Genomic DNA, 14,249 nt, shown 5'->3' with positions numbered 1-14,249 from the left:
CAGAACTGTGAGGTTATACTTATTGGGAAAGGAAGAACAAACAGGATCTTTTTCTCTTAAAAAGAGAAAACTGAGGGATGACCTACTAGAGATCTTTAAAATTATGAAATGTGTTGATAGAAGATATGCAGAGACAATGAGCAAAATTAAGAGGCCATAACTATATGATGGTCACTAATAAATCCAAAAGGAATTCCAGGTGAGACAACTTTATCCCGTAGAGTGGTGAGATTGGTGGAACTCGCTACTGCAAGGAGACTCGTGTAGATGCATTTAAGGAGAAGCTAGATAAGCATATGAAAGAGAAAGGAAAAGTGAGTTACGTTGATATTTAGATGAGGAGGCTCAAGTGGAGCATAAATGGTGGCATGGACTGAATGGTCTGTTTCAGTACTGTATATTGTATGCATTTCAACCATCCAAGGTTTTATTTGTGTACAAATTTTAACAACCACTGAATGACTTGAACGGATTGTTTGCTTTTATTACCCCATCGTCTTACAAAGGTAGGACATTCTACAAAGGTTGGTTAATTAGGGGAAGATGTAACAGACCAGTAAGATAGCGCCCATGGCAGCTGCAAATTTGTGAAAATGGAATCAAATTTTTAAAAAACACATCTGAAATTGAGCTACAGGCACTAAATTATCACTGCTCTGGACAGTGTCAAAAGTCACAGACTGAATTAGATAGGAAATCTGGTGTCCCTTAGCAAGCCATCAGCAAAATCTACAAAGAAGTACATGATTCTGTTTTGAATCTGATCAGAAGCAGATATTTTAAAAGTGACATGAAATGGTTGTGCGCTTTTAGACTCATTGAGAGAACTTCTTAAATGGTTCATGCAGTGTGGAATCAAAAATCTCCCTGGTATTTCAGAACAAATTTACTGCAAAAAAACGCCATAATCGTAGAAGTAATTGTGTGCAGTATTCATTTTCCGAGTCAGATTGGAATGGATTAAAAGATGAAAAATGTTTATGCCATAACGCAGAAGAAAATGGTCAAAGAAGCCAGTGAACTGACCTCTGAAGTGACAAACAATTGGCTTTCAACAGTTCTGCCTGCAGTACTTCCTGAGTATCCAGATCTTGTGTTTGTACTCCATGAAGTGGGACTTTTCTGGAAGCTTCTGCCAGGGTGTTTAGTTTAGTTTAGAGATACTGCACTGAAACAGGCCCTTCGGCCCACCGAGTCTGTGCCGACCATCAACCACCCATTTTATACTAATCCTACACTAATTCCATATTCCTACCACATCCCCACCTGTCCCTATATTTCCCTACCACCTACCTACACTAGGGGCAATTCATAATGGCCAATTTACCTATCAACCTGCAACTCTTTGGCATGTGGGAGGAAACACACGCAGACACAGGGAGAACTTGCAAACTCCACACAGGCAGTACCCAGAATTGAACCCGGGTCGCTGGAGCTGTGAGGCTGCGGTGCTAACCACTGCGCCACTGTGCCGCCCCAGATCTTTTATAGCAGGAAGTGCATTGATGGGAAATGGACCAAGGAGCATGTGACTCTTCTTGGCACTAATATGGAGAGATCTGAAAAGCTTCTGTTTGATAAAAGTGAGCAGCCAAGGTTTTTCAAAAATGTTCACCTCACTGGAGGCATAATTTACCCTTTCAATCAGCAATCTTGGGTATGATTTTTGAGGAGTACATTTGGTCTTTGGACAGATGATTTTGATCTTCGGGAGGAAGCATGTTCATTATTTTGGATTACTGCCCTGCAAATCCTAAAATTTCTGACGTCACGAATGTTGAATGTGCCAACATACCAAAGAATGCCACTTCTAAGTATCAACTGATGGATGTTGGCATTATTCAGCTTTTTAAGGTCATTATCATAAGTTTCTAGCCAGAGAAAGGCTAGCTGCTTATGAAGGTGAGACAGAGTTCTCAATCAGTATCCTGGCTGCCATGAATATTGTTCCTAGAACTGCAGATCGCAACTTAGTGCAGTATTACAAATTGCTGCTGTCATGCTGGTATGATCAGAAAAGAAGTATTTAATGGAGCTCAAAGAAATTGAAGTCGACATGGAACAAAAAAGAACAAAGAACAAAGATAATTACAGCACAGGAACAGGCCCTTCGGCCCTCCAAGCCTGCGCCGATCCAGATCCTCTCTCTAAACATGTCGCCTATTTTCTAAGGTTCTGTATCTCTTTTCTTCCTGCCCATTCATGTATCTGTCTAGATACATCTTAAAAGACTCCATCGTGCCCGCATCTACCACCTCCGCTGGCAATGCGTTCCAGGTGCCCACCACCCTCTGCGTAAAGAACTTTCCACGCATATCCCCCCTAAACTTTTCCCCTTTCACTTTGAACTCGTGTCCTCTAGTAATAGAAACCCCCACTCTGGGAAAAAGCCTCTTGCTATCCACCCTGTCTATACCTCTCATGATTTTGTACACCTCAATCAGGTCCCCCCTCAACCTCCGTCTTTCTAATGAAAATAATCCTAATCTGCTCAACCTCTCTTCATAGCTAGCGCCCTCCATACCAGGCAACATCCTGGTGAACCTCCTCTGCACCCTCTCCAAAGCATCCACATCCTTTTGATAATGTGGCGACCAGAACTGTACGCAGTATTCCAAATGTGGCCGAACCAAAGTCCTATACAACTGTAACATGACCTGCCAACTCTTGTACTCAATGCCCCGTCCGATGAAGGAAAGCATGCCGTATGCCTTCTTGACCACTCTATTTACCTGCGTTGCCACCTTCAGGGAACAGTGGACCTGAACACCCAAATCTCTCTGGACATCAATTTTCCCCAGGACTTTTCCATTTATTGTATAGTTCACTCTTGAATTGGATCTTCCAAAATGCATCACCTCGCATTTGCCCTGATTGAACTCCATCTGCCATTTCTCTGCCCAACTCTCCAATCTATCTATATTCTGCTGTATTCTCTGACAGTCCCCTTCACTATCTGCTACTCCACCAATCTTAGTGTCGTCTGCAAATTTGCTAATCAGTCCACCTATACTTTCCTCCAAATCATTAATGTATATCACAAACAACAGTGGTCCCAGCACGGATCCCTGTGGAACACCACTGGTCACACGTCTCCATTTTGAGAAACTCCCTTCAACTGCTACTCTCTGTCTCCTGTTGCCCAGCCAGTTCTTTATCCATCTAGCTAGTACACCTTGGACCCCAAGCGCCTTCACTTTCTCCATCAGCCTGCCATGGGGAACCTTATCAAACGCCTTACTGAAGTCCATGTATATGACATCGACAGCCCTTCCCTCATCAATCAACTTTGTCACTTCCTCAAAGAATTCTATTAAGTTGGTAAGACATGACCTTCCCTGCACAAAACCATGTTGCCTATCACTGATGAGCCCATTTTCTTCCAAATGGGAATAGATCCTATCCCTCAGTATCTTCTCCAGCAGCTTCCCAGCACTGACGTCAGGCTCACCGGTCTATAATTACCTGGATTATCCCTGCTACCCTTCTTAAACAAGGGGACAACATTAGCAATTCTCCAGTCCTCCGGGACCTCACCCGTGTTTAAGGATGCTGCAAAGATATCTGTTAAGGCCCCAGCTATTTCCTCTCTCGCTTCCCTCAGTAACCTGGGATAGATCCCATCCGGACCTGGGGACTTGTCCACCTTAATGCCCTTTAGAATACCCAACACTTCCTCCCTCCTTATGCCGACTTGACCTAGAGTAATCAAACATCTGTTCCTAACCTCAACATCCGTCATGTCCCTCTCCTCGGTGAATACCGATGCAAAGTACTCGTTTAGAATCTCACCCATTTTCTCTGAGTCCAAGCATAACATTCCTCCTTTGTCCTTTAGTGGGCCAATCCTTTCTCTAGTTACCCTCTTTCTCCTTATATATGAATAAAAGGCTTTGGGATTTTCCTTAACCCTGTTTGCTAAAGATATTTCATGACCCCTTTTAGCCCTCTTAATTCCTCGTTTCAGATTGGTCCTACATTCCCGATATTCTTTCAAAGCTTCGTCTTTCATCAGCCGCCTAGACCTTATGTATGCTTCCTTTTTCCTCTTAGCTAGTCTCACAATTTCACCTGTCATCCATGGTTCGCTAATCTTGCCATTTCTATCCCTCATTTTCACAGGAACATGTCTCTCCTGCACGCTAATCAACCTCTCTTTAAAAGCCTCCCACATATCACATGTGGATTTACCTTCAAACAGCTGCTCCCAATCTACATTTCCCAGCTCCTGCCGAATTTTGGTGTAGTTGGCCTTCCCCCAATTTAGCACTCTCCCTTTTGGACCACTCTCGTCTTTGTCCATGAGTATTTTAAAGCTTACGGAATTGTGATCACTATTCCCAAAGTAGTCCCCTACTGAAACTTCAACAACCTGGCCGGGCTCATTCCCCAACACCAGGTCCAGTATGGCCCCTTCCCGAGTTGGACTATTTACATACTGCTCTAGAAAACCCTCCTGGATGCTCCTTACAAATTCTGCTCCATCTGGACCTCTAACACTAAGCGAATCCCAGTCAATGTTGGGAAAATTAAAATCTCCTATCACCACCACCCTGTTGCTCCTACATCTTTCCATAATCTGTTTACATATTTGTACCTCTATCTCACGCTCGCTGTTGGGAGGCCTGTAGTACAGCCCCAACATTGTTACATTGGAGCTGCGGAGTGTTTGCGAGTGAGTTCACTGAGCGTGACTGGCACCTGCTGATGTCTGACTCTCATGGTTGATCACCTGAATTTCAGTTGAAACCTTGAGCTGACCCACCTTGACTTGAAATTAGATAATGAAATTAGTGAGGATAGCAAGAATTTTGAAGGTGATAACGTTGCCCGAGTCTCTGACTCCAGCAGTGTGTCTCAAGATATGCTCTGTTTTCCAACATTATATGAAATGCTCATCTAGCAACCTGTTCAGCACAAAATGTTGGCTGGTCTAGAAAAAATTGATGAAGCAATTGCTTGTGATTCAATTATGAAGATAAAAGTCTAAAATAACTGAAAAATAAACCCTATTATAGAGAAATTAAAGTAAAAAGTTGAATTTTTGACATGCTTTTCTTACTCTTTAAAAACAATCTGGAAGTGTTTGCAAGTGTTTATAAGGAAAGTTTCCTAATTGCTTTAGTGCATATAATTTTGTTCAGTCTGACAGAGTGTGAATTTAGATGAACTTGGCTATACTTGGAAGATATTTTATTTGAAGCACATTTGTACAAATCATGTTTCCATATAAATGCTCTGAATTCCCAAATCAATATCATCTGCAATACAGTTTTCTTTTTTAAAAAGTTGTTTAGCTATCCATTTAGTTTTTAAGTAAACAAATGTGTGGATGTTGAGAGCCTTCCCACAGAAAACGCTTCCTTTTTGTTGCTAGAGCTAAAGATGCAAGTCAAACAGTGCTGTATCCTTAAATTGAGAATGGAGTTTGGGCTTGGGAATGGAGTGCAGGTCTTCCACTCTTCATTTTTTCCATTGACAAGTTGGACTTAAATGTCAGTGGCCGGACTGCACAGTGGCGCAGTGGTTAGCACCGCAGCCTCACAGCTCTAGCGACCCGGGTTCAATTCTGGGTACTGCCTGTGTGGAGTTTGCAAGATATCCCTGTGTCTGCGTGGGTTTCCTCCCACGTGCCAAAGACTTGCAGGTTGATAGGTAAATTGGCCATTATAAATTGTCCCTAGTATAGGTAGGTGGTAGGGAAATATAGAGATAGGTGGGGATGTGGTAGGAATATGGAATTAGTGTAGGGTTAGTATATAAATGGGTAGTTGATGGTCGGCACAGACTCGGTGGGTCAAAGGGTCTGTTTCAGTGCTGTATCTCTAAACTAAAAAAAACTAAACTAGTTTTAACATCAAAAATAGAGACACCAAGTTACTTGTCACAGTGCAGCAATCCATTACATATCCTGGAAATTTTCATGTACCACAAACAGCTTTACTTCAAAAGTCCAAGAGGCAATGAAAATTCCAGTTTCTGTGTGATAAATTGCCCTACTGTTAGATATTGCTAACCATCCCCCTTTCTGTTTATAAGATATCTGCCGTAAAATGTGAAGGAATTCTGGTAAAGTCTTCCTGATGGACAAAGTCTGCTATTTGAGCATTTCTACTTTGAAAAATTTTACTGGTAACAGCATTACTGAGCAATGGTCACTTGTCCTTTTAACCTTTAATTTTGCAGTGAAAGTATATAGTACGAGTAGTGCTGGATAGTAGCAGATTACTTTTCGAATTCTTGAATTTCTGGTTGGGCTCAAAATCTAATCATTCTCTCGTTTACTGTACTGGAATGGTGGTGCAGGGAGAGAATGGTGAGATGATGTGTTTTTTGTGTGCAGACATACTTGATAAGGTGTTTGAAATTGTGCAGTTTAAATAATGCATTTTTCACTGCTTTACGTTCAGGGCAAAGAAAGTGAAGAACGCAGCCGGGTGGTCCACATCAGCAATTTGCCTTCTGTTGGCTACTCAGATTCAGAAATTGTCTGCCTCGGTATGCCCTTTGGAAAAGTGACCAACTACCTCCTGATGAGAGTTAAGAATCAGGTACTGTAGGAATAAAAATGTTAGCAGTAATGTGAATACTGAGCTATACAATTAAATTAATGGTACAGCATATTACTGCTTTTTCTGAGAGAGGGCCTCAGTTTTAAATAATAACCTCCAAATAAATACTGGAAGTGTGGCTGGTTGGCGTTGCAAAACTATACTAAGTACTGTGATGTAGATTCCAAAAGATACAGGTTTCATCTTGTTCGCTTTCAGGCCATCCATAAAGAGTTTTGTACTGTGTTGCAAGTTTCTTGATTTTGTTTCTTCATTCTGTTGGCATTTAGGAATCATCCTTTGTTTGGCATTTCAGGTTCTGAAACAGAATAGGTATTGATGGGATACACTTTAAACTGCAAATTTGGTGCTGACTGCAATTGGCTGCCATCTAAGCATCAAGCATTTTTTTTCATTCTTGGGATATGGGCATGCTGACAAGGTTGACATTTATTGCCTGTCCATTGTTGCCTTTGAAGTTTTGGTGAACTGCTGCAGTCAATCTCATGAAGGTGCTCGCATAATACTGTTAGGTAGAGAGTTTGACTCAAGTGACAATGAAGAAATGGCAATATGTCAGCGAGTCAGGATAGGGGTGCAACTTGAAGGGGGAGTTAAAGATGATGGTGCATCATGCACCTGCAATGTAAATAGGAGGTGCTGCTGAAGAAGCCTTGTCGAGTTGTATCAAACTACTTGATGAATGAGTGGTAAATGTACTACCTGTTTATACACGTAAATTCTGTTAAGAATGCCTGGGCTTGTGTGATGGATTGGTTTTTGATGCAGCTTTTGTGATAACATCAAGTGGTTTAGTTTGGTATATAAGGGTTTCTGTTTATCTTTTTTCTTCCTATCTTCTATCTTCCAGCTTTTACTTTTGATCCATAAGCAGTTGATTAGCTCATTAATACTAGCTGTTGCAATATCACAGAAAATAGCTTTACTGCTCCCAATGTGAATTATGACTGAGTTATGGCCAATAGTATATGCAGATATTGAGATGAAATATTGACATCACAAGACATACAAGTAGAAAATGGAGATGGGAGAGAGTAAAAGTATGTATGAATAGTTTGGCAAAAATAGAGGCAGTGAGCTATGAAGAGTAGCTATGTTGGTGAGGGATGACATCATTGCCATTGCAAGAGTTTTTTATTCGTTTGGGGGATGTGGGCGTCGCTCACAATGCCAGCATTTATTGCCCATTCCTAATTGCCCTTGAGAACGTGATGGTGAGCTGCCTTCTTCAACCACTGCAGTCCTTGGGGTGTTGGTACACCAACAGTGCTGTTAGGAAGGGAGTTCCAGGATTTTGACCCAGCGACAGCGAAGGAACGGCGCTATAGTTCCAAGTCAGGATGGTGTGTGGCTGGGAGGGGAAGTTACAGATGGTGATGTTCCCATGCATCTGCTGCCCTTGACCTTCTAGGTGGTAGATGTCGTGCGTTTAGAAGGTGCTGTCAAAGGAGCTCTGGTGTGTTGCTGCAGTGCATCTTGTAGATGATACACACCGTTGCTACTATGTGTCGGTGGTGGAGGGAGTGAATGTTGAAGGTGGTGGATGGGGTGCCAGTCAAGCGGGCTGCTTTGTCCTGGATGATGTTGGAGCTGCACCCATCCAGTCAAGTGGAGAGTATTCCATCACACTCCTGACTTGTGCCTTGTAGATGGTGGACAAGCATTGGGGAGTCAGGAGGTGCGTTATTCATCACAGAATTCCCAGCCTCTGACCTGCTCTTGTAGCCACAGTATTTATGTGGCTGGTCCAGTTCAGTTTCTGGTCAATGGTGACCCCCAGGATGTTGACAGTGGGGGATTGAGCAATGGTAATGCCATTGAACGTCACGGGGAGATGGTTAGGTTCTCTGTTTGAAATGGTCATTGCCTGGCATTTGTGTGGCACAAATGTTACTTGCCGCTTATCAGCCCAAGTCTGGGCGTTGTCCAGGTCTTGCTACATATGGACACAGGCTGCTTCAGTATTTGAGGAGTTTGCGAATGGTGCTGAACATTGCACAATCATCAGCGAACATCCCCACTTCTGACCTTATGATGGAGGGAAGGTCATTGATGAAGCAGCTGAAGATGGTTGGACCTAGGACACTACCCGGAGGAACTCCTGCAGTGATGTCCTGGACTGAAATGATTGACCTCCAATAACCACAACCATCTTCCTTTATGCTAGGTATGACTCTCAACCAGAGGAGAGTTTACCCCTGATTCCTATTGACTCCAGTTTTTCCAGGGCTCCTTGATGCCATACTCGTTCAAATGCTGCCTTGTGTCCTAATTATAATTGAACTTCTTTGACAGATTGATTACATGTCTGCCTATGCTAAATAATCCACTTCTGCTGTGGTGCTGAACCCACTAAGTATTTCAAGTACTTCCTAGTGATACTTTGTTTCAATTACAGGTTTTCTTGGAAATGGAAACACACCATATAGCAATGACCATGATTGAAAAGTTCAAGAAAATACCTCTAATGTTCCATGGCAGAGAGCTGAAAGTATATTTGTCTCAAAAGTACAAGAACCTAGTGCTGAGGGTAAGTCATGTGTCTGATAGTTGTGATCATAAGGATTGAGGCCAGTGAGTGGTTGAATATGGCTGAAGGTTTTGGCATCTGGATTAACAAAATCAGACTGTTTTGCTGCCACGCAAAAATGCTCTTTCAGTTTGCATTGTCACTGTGGCAACATTTGCTTCAACCAAAACACAGTTCTGCTGCCTGAGCAGAACTAGCACTGCTCCAATGACAGCATTCTTGAGCAGCTGGCTGACGCTAACTGGTAGTTTAAATAACTGGTTGCAGATACATATTTACAGCATGTACCAGAACAAGTAGACTACACATGCATGTTGACCTCCTGGTATCTTGTGTCGCAAACATAGAACTTTCTGCTGGGTATGATGGATAATAGCAGAATGATAATGGTATACTTTGCCATACTCTTAACAAACAAGTGATTTAAACTGTCTAGCAAGAAAGTCCCTTCATCTAAATATAGGAGTTTGTATTACCACTTGTACTTTCAGAATTCTCTGCATACTTCAATTAACTCAGGTTGCAGTCAGGGAATTGATATTTTCATTTCTTTCAGAAACAAGGCAAAGGAGTTGATGAACTGTTAAGAAACCGAGAGCGGGAAAACCGGTAAGCTGTGTACTTAAGTATCAGAGATAAAACCTTTTCTATTATTCTATGTAGGCTAAGTTTCAACACTAACCCATTGAGAATTATTAAAACTTGTTAGAAGGACTGTGAAGTAAATATTATCAGGGTACATTTGAATTTATTTCAGATCATTTAGGTATTATTTAGAAATATAAATATTTACCTTAATAAATATCGGCAGTGTAAGTTTTGTGCATGTGGCTTTTTGAAGTATCGGGGTACTTTGGTGCACAGGCATTAGCAGTTAAGCGGAGAGTGCTTGTTTGTCTATTGGTGACAAAGGGCAGCATTGCATGTACACATCTCTGCTGCTAATTGTGGGGCATCTTTGGTGAAGGCTTTTGGGTTAGCTGACTACCATCTCTACCATTACAGCATGTGGAAAGGAGTGAAAAATTTAAAGATCTTAAAAAAAAAAATAATCCCTCCATTGACTCACTCACCCACCCATTCTTTTTCAGGCTAAATTCATAGATTTATTTCTAATCTTAAGAGTACTGTGCTCTGTCCTGGAGCAGTAGAGCATCTATTTCCATATCAGCTGATCTTAAGAGTCTGTATGTGTGGTTGGTAATTAGTCCATAGTTGTGGACAACTTGATTTTAAACTCGGGGCAATTTCAACCTGGTGATTCTATCATTTTATGCTGCACCTTTATGACTGCAGCAGCAAGAGATTGCAATCAACCTAGAGTAGATGCAAATCCAGTTCTTGTTAATTAGTAAGTACAGTTTTGCTTTGCATTTAGCTATTTTCCCATGTGTCATCATTAGTTGAAAATACAAGTGAGTGACCTGTTGCTAGGCATCTCAGTGTCACCAGCTTATAGGAAATGCATGAAAACCAATTCTCTATCAGATTTCATTAATTTTCCTCTGTTGGCAAATGCTTGGCATCGGTTCTTTTAATACCAGCTAAAATCAGGAGCTTGTAATCCAAGTAATCACTGATTACAAACCAACAGTACGCTATTCTATAGATCAGTATGTTGAAGTTCTGGTCTTTTTCTTTAAGAAAACGCTAATAGTGGCACTTTTTGAAATATCTGAATGATATAGTTAAATTCACATTTTTCCTGTTGTTTGATTTCAGGAAAAGGGGGCGCTCTCACAGTCCTCCTTCGAAAAGAGCACGATCCCCCAGCAATAAGAGAAAGGCTCAAGATAAATCCAAGAGTTCTAAGGGAACAGACCAGGAAAGTTCACAGGTGGGCTCTCCTTCGATGGATGAGAACATAACTCTGAAACAGATGGAAGGCGACAATGTTGCAAAAATAAAATCACAGTGTGGCCCTTCCCAAGACACTGAAAACTACGAGGAACTTGGATCAGAAGATTTACTGTTGATGTATGATGAATCAGGGAAGGACAAGTCTGAACCTGGTGATAGAGAGGGCGATATGGAGATAGAATTGGAACAAAAAGTGGAAGTTGGGCACTTCAACGAATGTGAAACTAAGGAGGAGTCTGATGATGCGGACCCAAGCTCTCAAATCACAGCACAATTATCTGAGAAGGTGGGCATTAAAAATTCAAAAGTTTGAGACTTGCACATAATTCATTGAATATTTTGACAACTTAGTTTGAAACTCTGATTTTGAATGCAGAAAAGGGTTAAACTAGTTTGTGGATTTCATGCCTTCTACCAGTGTTCATACCATTTTTGCTTAGTCATTATCAATACTTTGAATTCTTGATTTTCAGTCATTTTTAATTCTGGCTTCAGTTCAGACTGTATTTGCAGTATTGTGAATGTGGTTTGTTAGTATTGGGCAAGAATATGCAATACTCTATAGTAGGAACAAAACAAAGATTCAAGAAGATTAAGTCATTTTAGCACTTTATATGAAATCATTTTTTGTGGAAGAGCTTCTGTCTACTCTTCCCTTCCTTTTACAAGTACTACTTTCTCCTTCTGTAGCTAGAGAGTCTAAGATGAGCAGTTGAAGAGCCTGGGATGCTGCTGCTAAGCTCCAGCTCTGCAGCACAAAACTATGACTAGAGGGCACATCCAACGTTTTTTGTGCAGCCTTCACATACATATTGAATATTGCCATCATCTCAGAGGGGAGTGGACATATAAGGAGGTTTTCCCTTTTAAGAAATTCATATTCTGTGATCGTAATCTTGTAGCATATTTAACTTGGCAATCTTAAAGACCCAGAAAATTTCTTTCTCATTTCTGCTTAGATGTGGGCCATAGATGAGACAGCGTTCAATTTCTCTGTGACCTTCATTCATAATCTGGTGCTGTTCTTTATTGTAGGGTATTGCCCACTTTCAAAAAAACACCATTCGCTTAGTTCCTCTAAAGTTACATCACTCGTTGGAGCAGTTCTCATTTCCTGTCTGCTTCCAAGAATTGTTTCCATCAATTTAGAAAAGCTGTATGCATGCCCAGCCTTCTGAGAACTCCTTGCATTGGATAATCTAGCCCCATGTATGCTGATGACTTCTTATAAGTGAGTTGACCATGCATTATAGCATACAGTTAGCAGCAAGCAAAGTTCAATGCCCACAGGAAAACAGCCCCACAGCTACTGGACTGGGACTGTACTATTCGTCCCTTTGTATCGGGCTGCTGTGGCATAGCACTGCTACACCTCAGCCATCAGGCCGTTCCAGCTCATCTGATGAAATTTGCTTTGTTTTTATGAATCCTTCTCCCTAACTGACTGATATTACATCCAGCTTTATTTTTCCATAGAGCTTTTCAAAATTCAAGCAACAGCTGTTCTCTATCTGCCACTTTTCTTCATTTGACCTCAACTTCTGAGTTTTTGTGAATAATTGCTGGGGGTAATGCCATTTAACTTCAGTTTCTTCAAACTAAAATAAATGAATAAAGCTAATCAGTGTTACAGAATGATTTCTTGTAACAAAAAGCAGATAGCTGTTTCATTTAATGTTTGTGTTTGGGAAAGGGGGAAGGAATAAGAGAGGTAATGTGTGATTGCTTTTGGGAAAGGACAATGAAAATTGTAGCCATGTTTTAAAAAAGGTGTCTGCTGATGAATATGTATGAATAATATGAATATCAAGCGAGTCAGTACTTGGAACTCTGTTCTAGACAGAAAACTTGGAGTCCAGTTTAGCATGAGGCACTCTCAGAAGAGAGAAGAACATTTAGGAATTCTTAGGAATATTCCTGTGTGGATGCATCAGATGAACCACATTGGCTTGTATAGCCAAATTAAAATACATAAGTCCTCCATTATTCTTTGTCTACTGCAGTACTGGGGATAAAGCTTTTCTGTTTGGCCATTAATCCACTGCTACTTGACGGCCTTGCTAGTTTTGAATGATGAGCATAACAGTTGCTGACTTGTCCATGGACCATTTCATTGCTTGTTGGTGCAGACTCTAGCACTATTCAGAAGAAGCTGTCTCAGCTCCAGCATTGATCCAAATCAACTCCAATACTTTTTATATGGCCTTCTCCCTCTGTAAAAACATCCTTTCTTTCCTGCCTCTGTTTTTCTGAAATGCTTTTTGAGTTCTTGCCTTTTTGTTCATTTGCTTCCTTTCAGAATGGATGAAATTTAATTCCAGAATAAAATTACATGGAGCGAGGGTTTGGAGACAGTTGCATTTTTACAGGGCTGCTCTAGGTCATCAAACTCAAGAACGCCAATGCCCCATTATTCTGTCACCTTAGTCAAAAACAGCACTGGAGCAGCCCAAAGATCTTACTTTACGAGTGAGCCCATCTTTATAGTGAAACTGTTGATTCACATTGTGGACCTGTGACATTTTATTTGTAGCATTGTATTTTTTTTTCTCTTTAGAGATCAGAAGGCATAGTGTGTCCAGAATACATGGAGGAGTTTTTTGCCATCGATGAGATTGATGATCCAGATGCTATCCTGGCTCAGAAAATAAGATCTGTCCAAAGAGACAAAATGGATGCTGATGATAGCAGAGATGAACAAGATGCTGGAAGACGAAGTTATGATCAAAGAAACAATATGGATGAAAACACTGAAGTTGAACTAAAAACAGGTGAAGAAGTGAAGGAAAATAGTCCCACAACATGTGGAGAACCATCAAGTGAGCAGATCCAGGCTCTCTCTCCTCTTCCAGATGAATACAAGCTTGGGCCATTTAAACCCAACAATCCTGTCGGTAAGTTTTTAAAATGTATTTATGGGACGTGGGTGTAACTGATATTGCCTGTCCCTAATTGCCTTTGAGAAGTTGGTGGTGAGCCACCTTCTTGAATGCAACTAAGTAGTTTGCTAGGCCATTTCAGAGAGCAGTTAAGAGTCAACCATATTGCTGTGTGTTTATGGAGTAATAAAGGCCAAACCATTTAGGGATGGCAGACTTTCTTTTCCAAGTGACATCAGTGAACCAGATTTTTTTTACAACAATCTGATATTTTTATGGTCACAATTACTGATCCTAGCTTTTTATTCCAGGTTTTTTATTTGCTTAATTGAATTTAAATTCTCCAGCTGTGTGGCATTTGGACTGCTTTCTGAGGATCACTAGTCCAGCATCCTTCACATATTAATT

General features: G+C 41.0%; 1 protein-coding gene across 4 annotated transcripts in view; it reads left to right on the top strand.

Annotated features, from left to right (window-relative positions):
* The window catches only part of LOC137375809 (matrin-3-like), a 104,535-nt gene that overhangs the window by 75,112 nt on the left and 15,174 nt on the right, over positions 1-14,249 (top strand). For all 4 annotated transcript variants that reach the window (XM_068043296.1, XM_068043295.1, XM_068043293.1 and 1 more), the window contains 5 exons: positions 6,411-6,551; positions 8,971-9,102; positions 9,659-9,711; positions 10,825-11,248; positions 13,520-13,856. In XM_068043296.1, the coding sequence (XP_067899397.1) occupies positions 6,411-6,551; positions 8,971-9,102; positions 9,659-9,711; positions 10,825-11,248; positions 13,520-13,856 (1,087 nt within the window). The remainder of the gene's footprint in view (positions 1-6,410; positions 6,552-8,970; positions 9,103-9,658; positions 9,712-10,824; positions 11,249-13,519; positions 13,857-14,249) is intronic.

Source organism: Heterodontus francisci, chromosome 12 (genome assembly GCF_036365525.1).
Source record: "Heterodontus francisci isolate sHetFra1 chromosome 12, sHetFra1.hap1, whole genome shotgun sequence".
In the NCBI taxonomy this organism is placed as follows: Eukaryota; Metazoa; Chordata; class Chondrichthyes; order Heterodontiformes; family Heterodontidae; genus Heterodontus; species Heterodontus francisci.
Note: the sequence above shows the minus strand (reverse complement) of the source record. Positions and strands in the feature narration are given on the sequence as shown.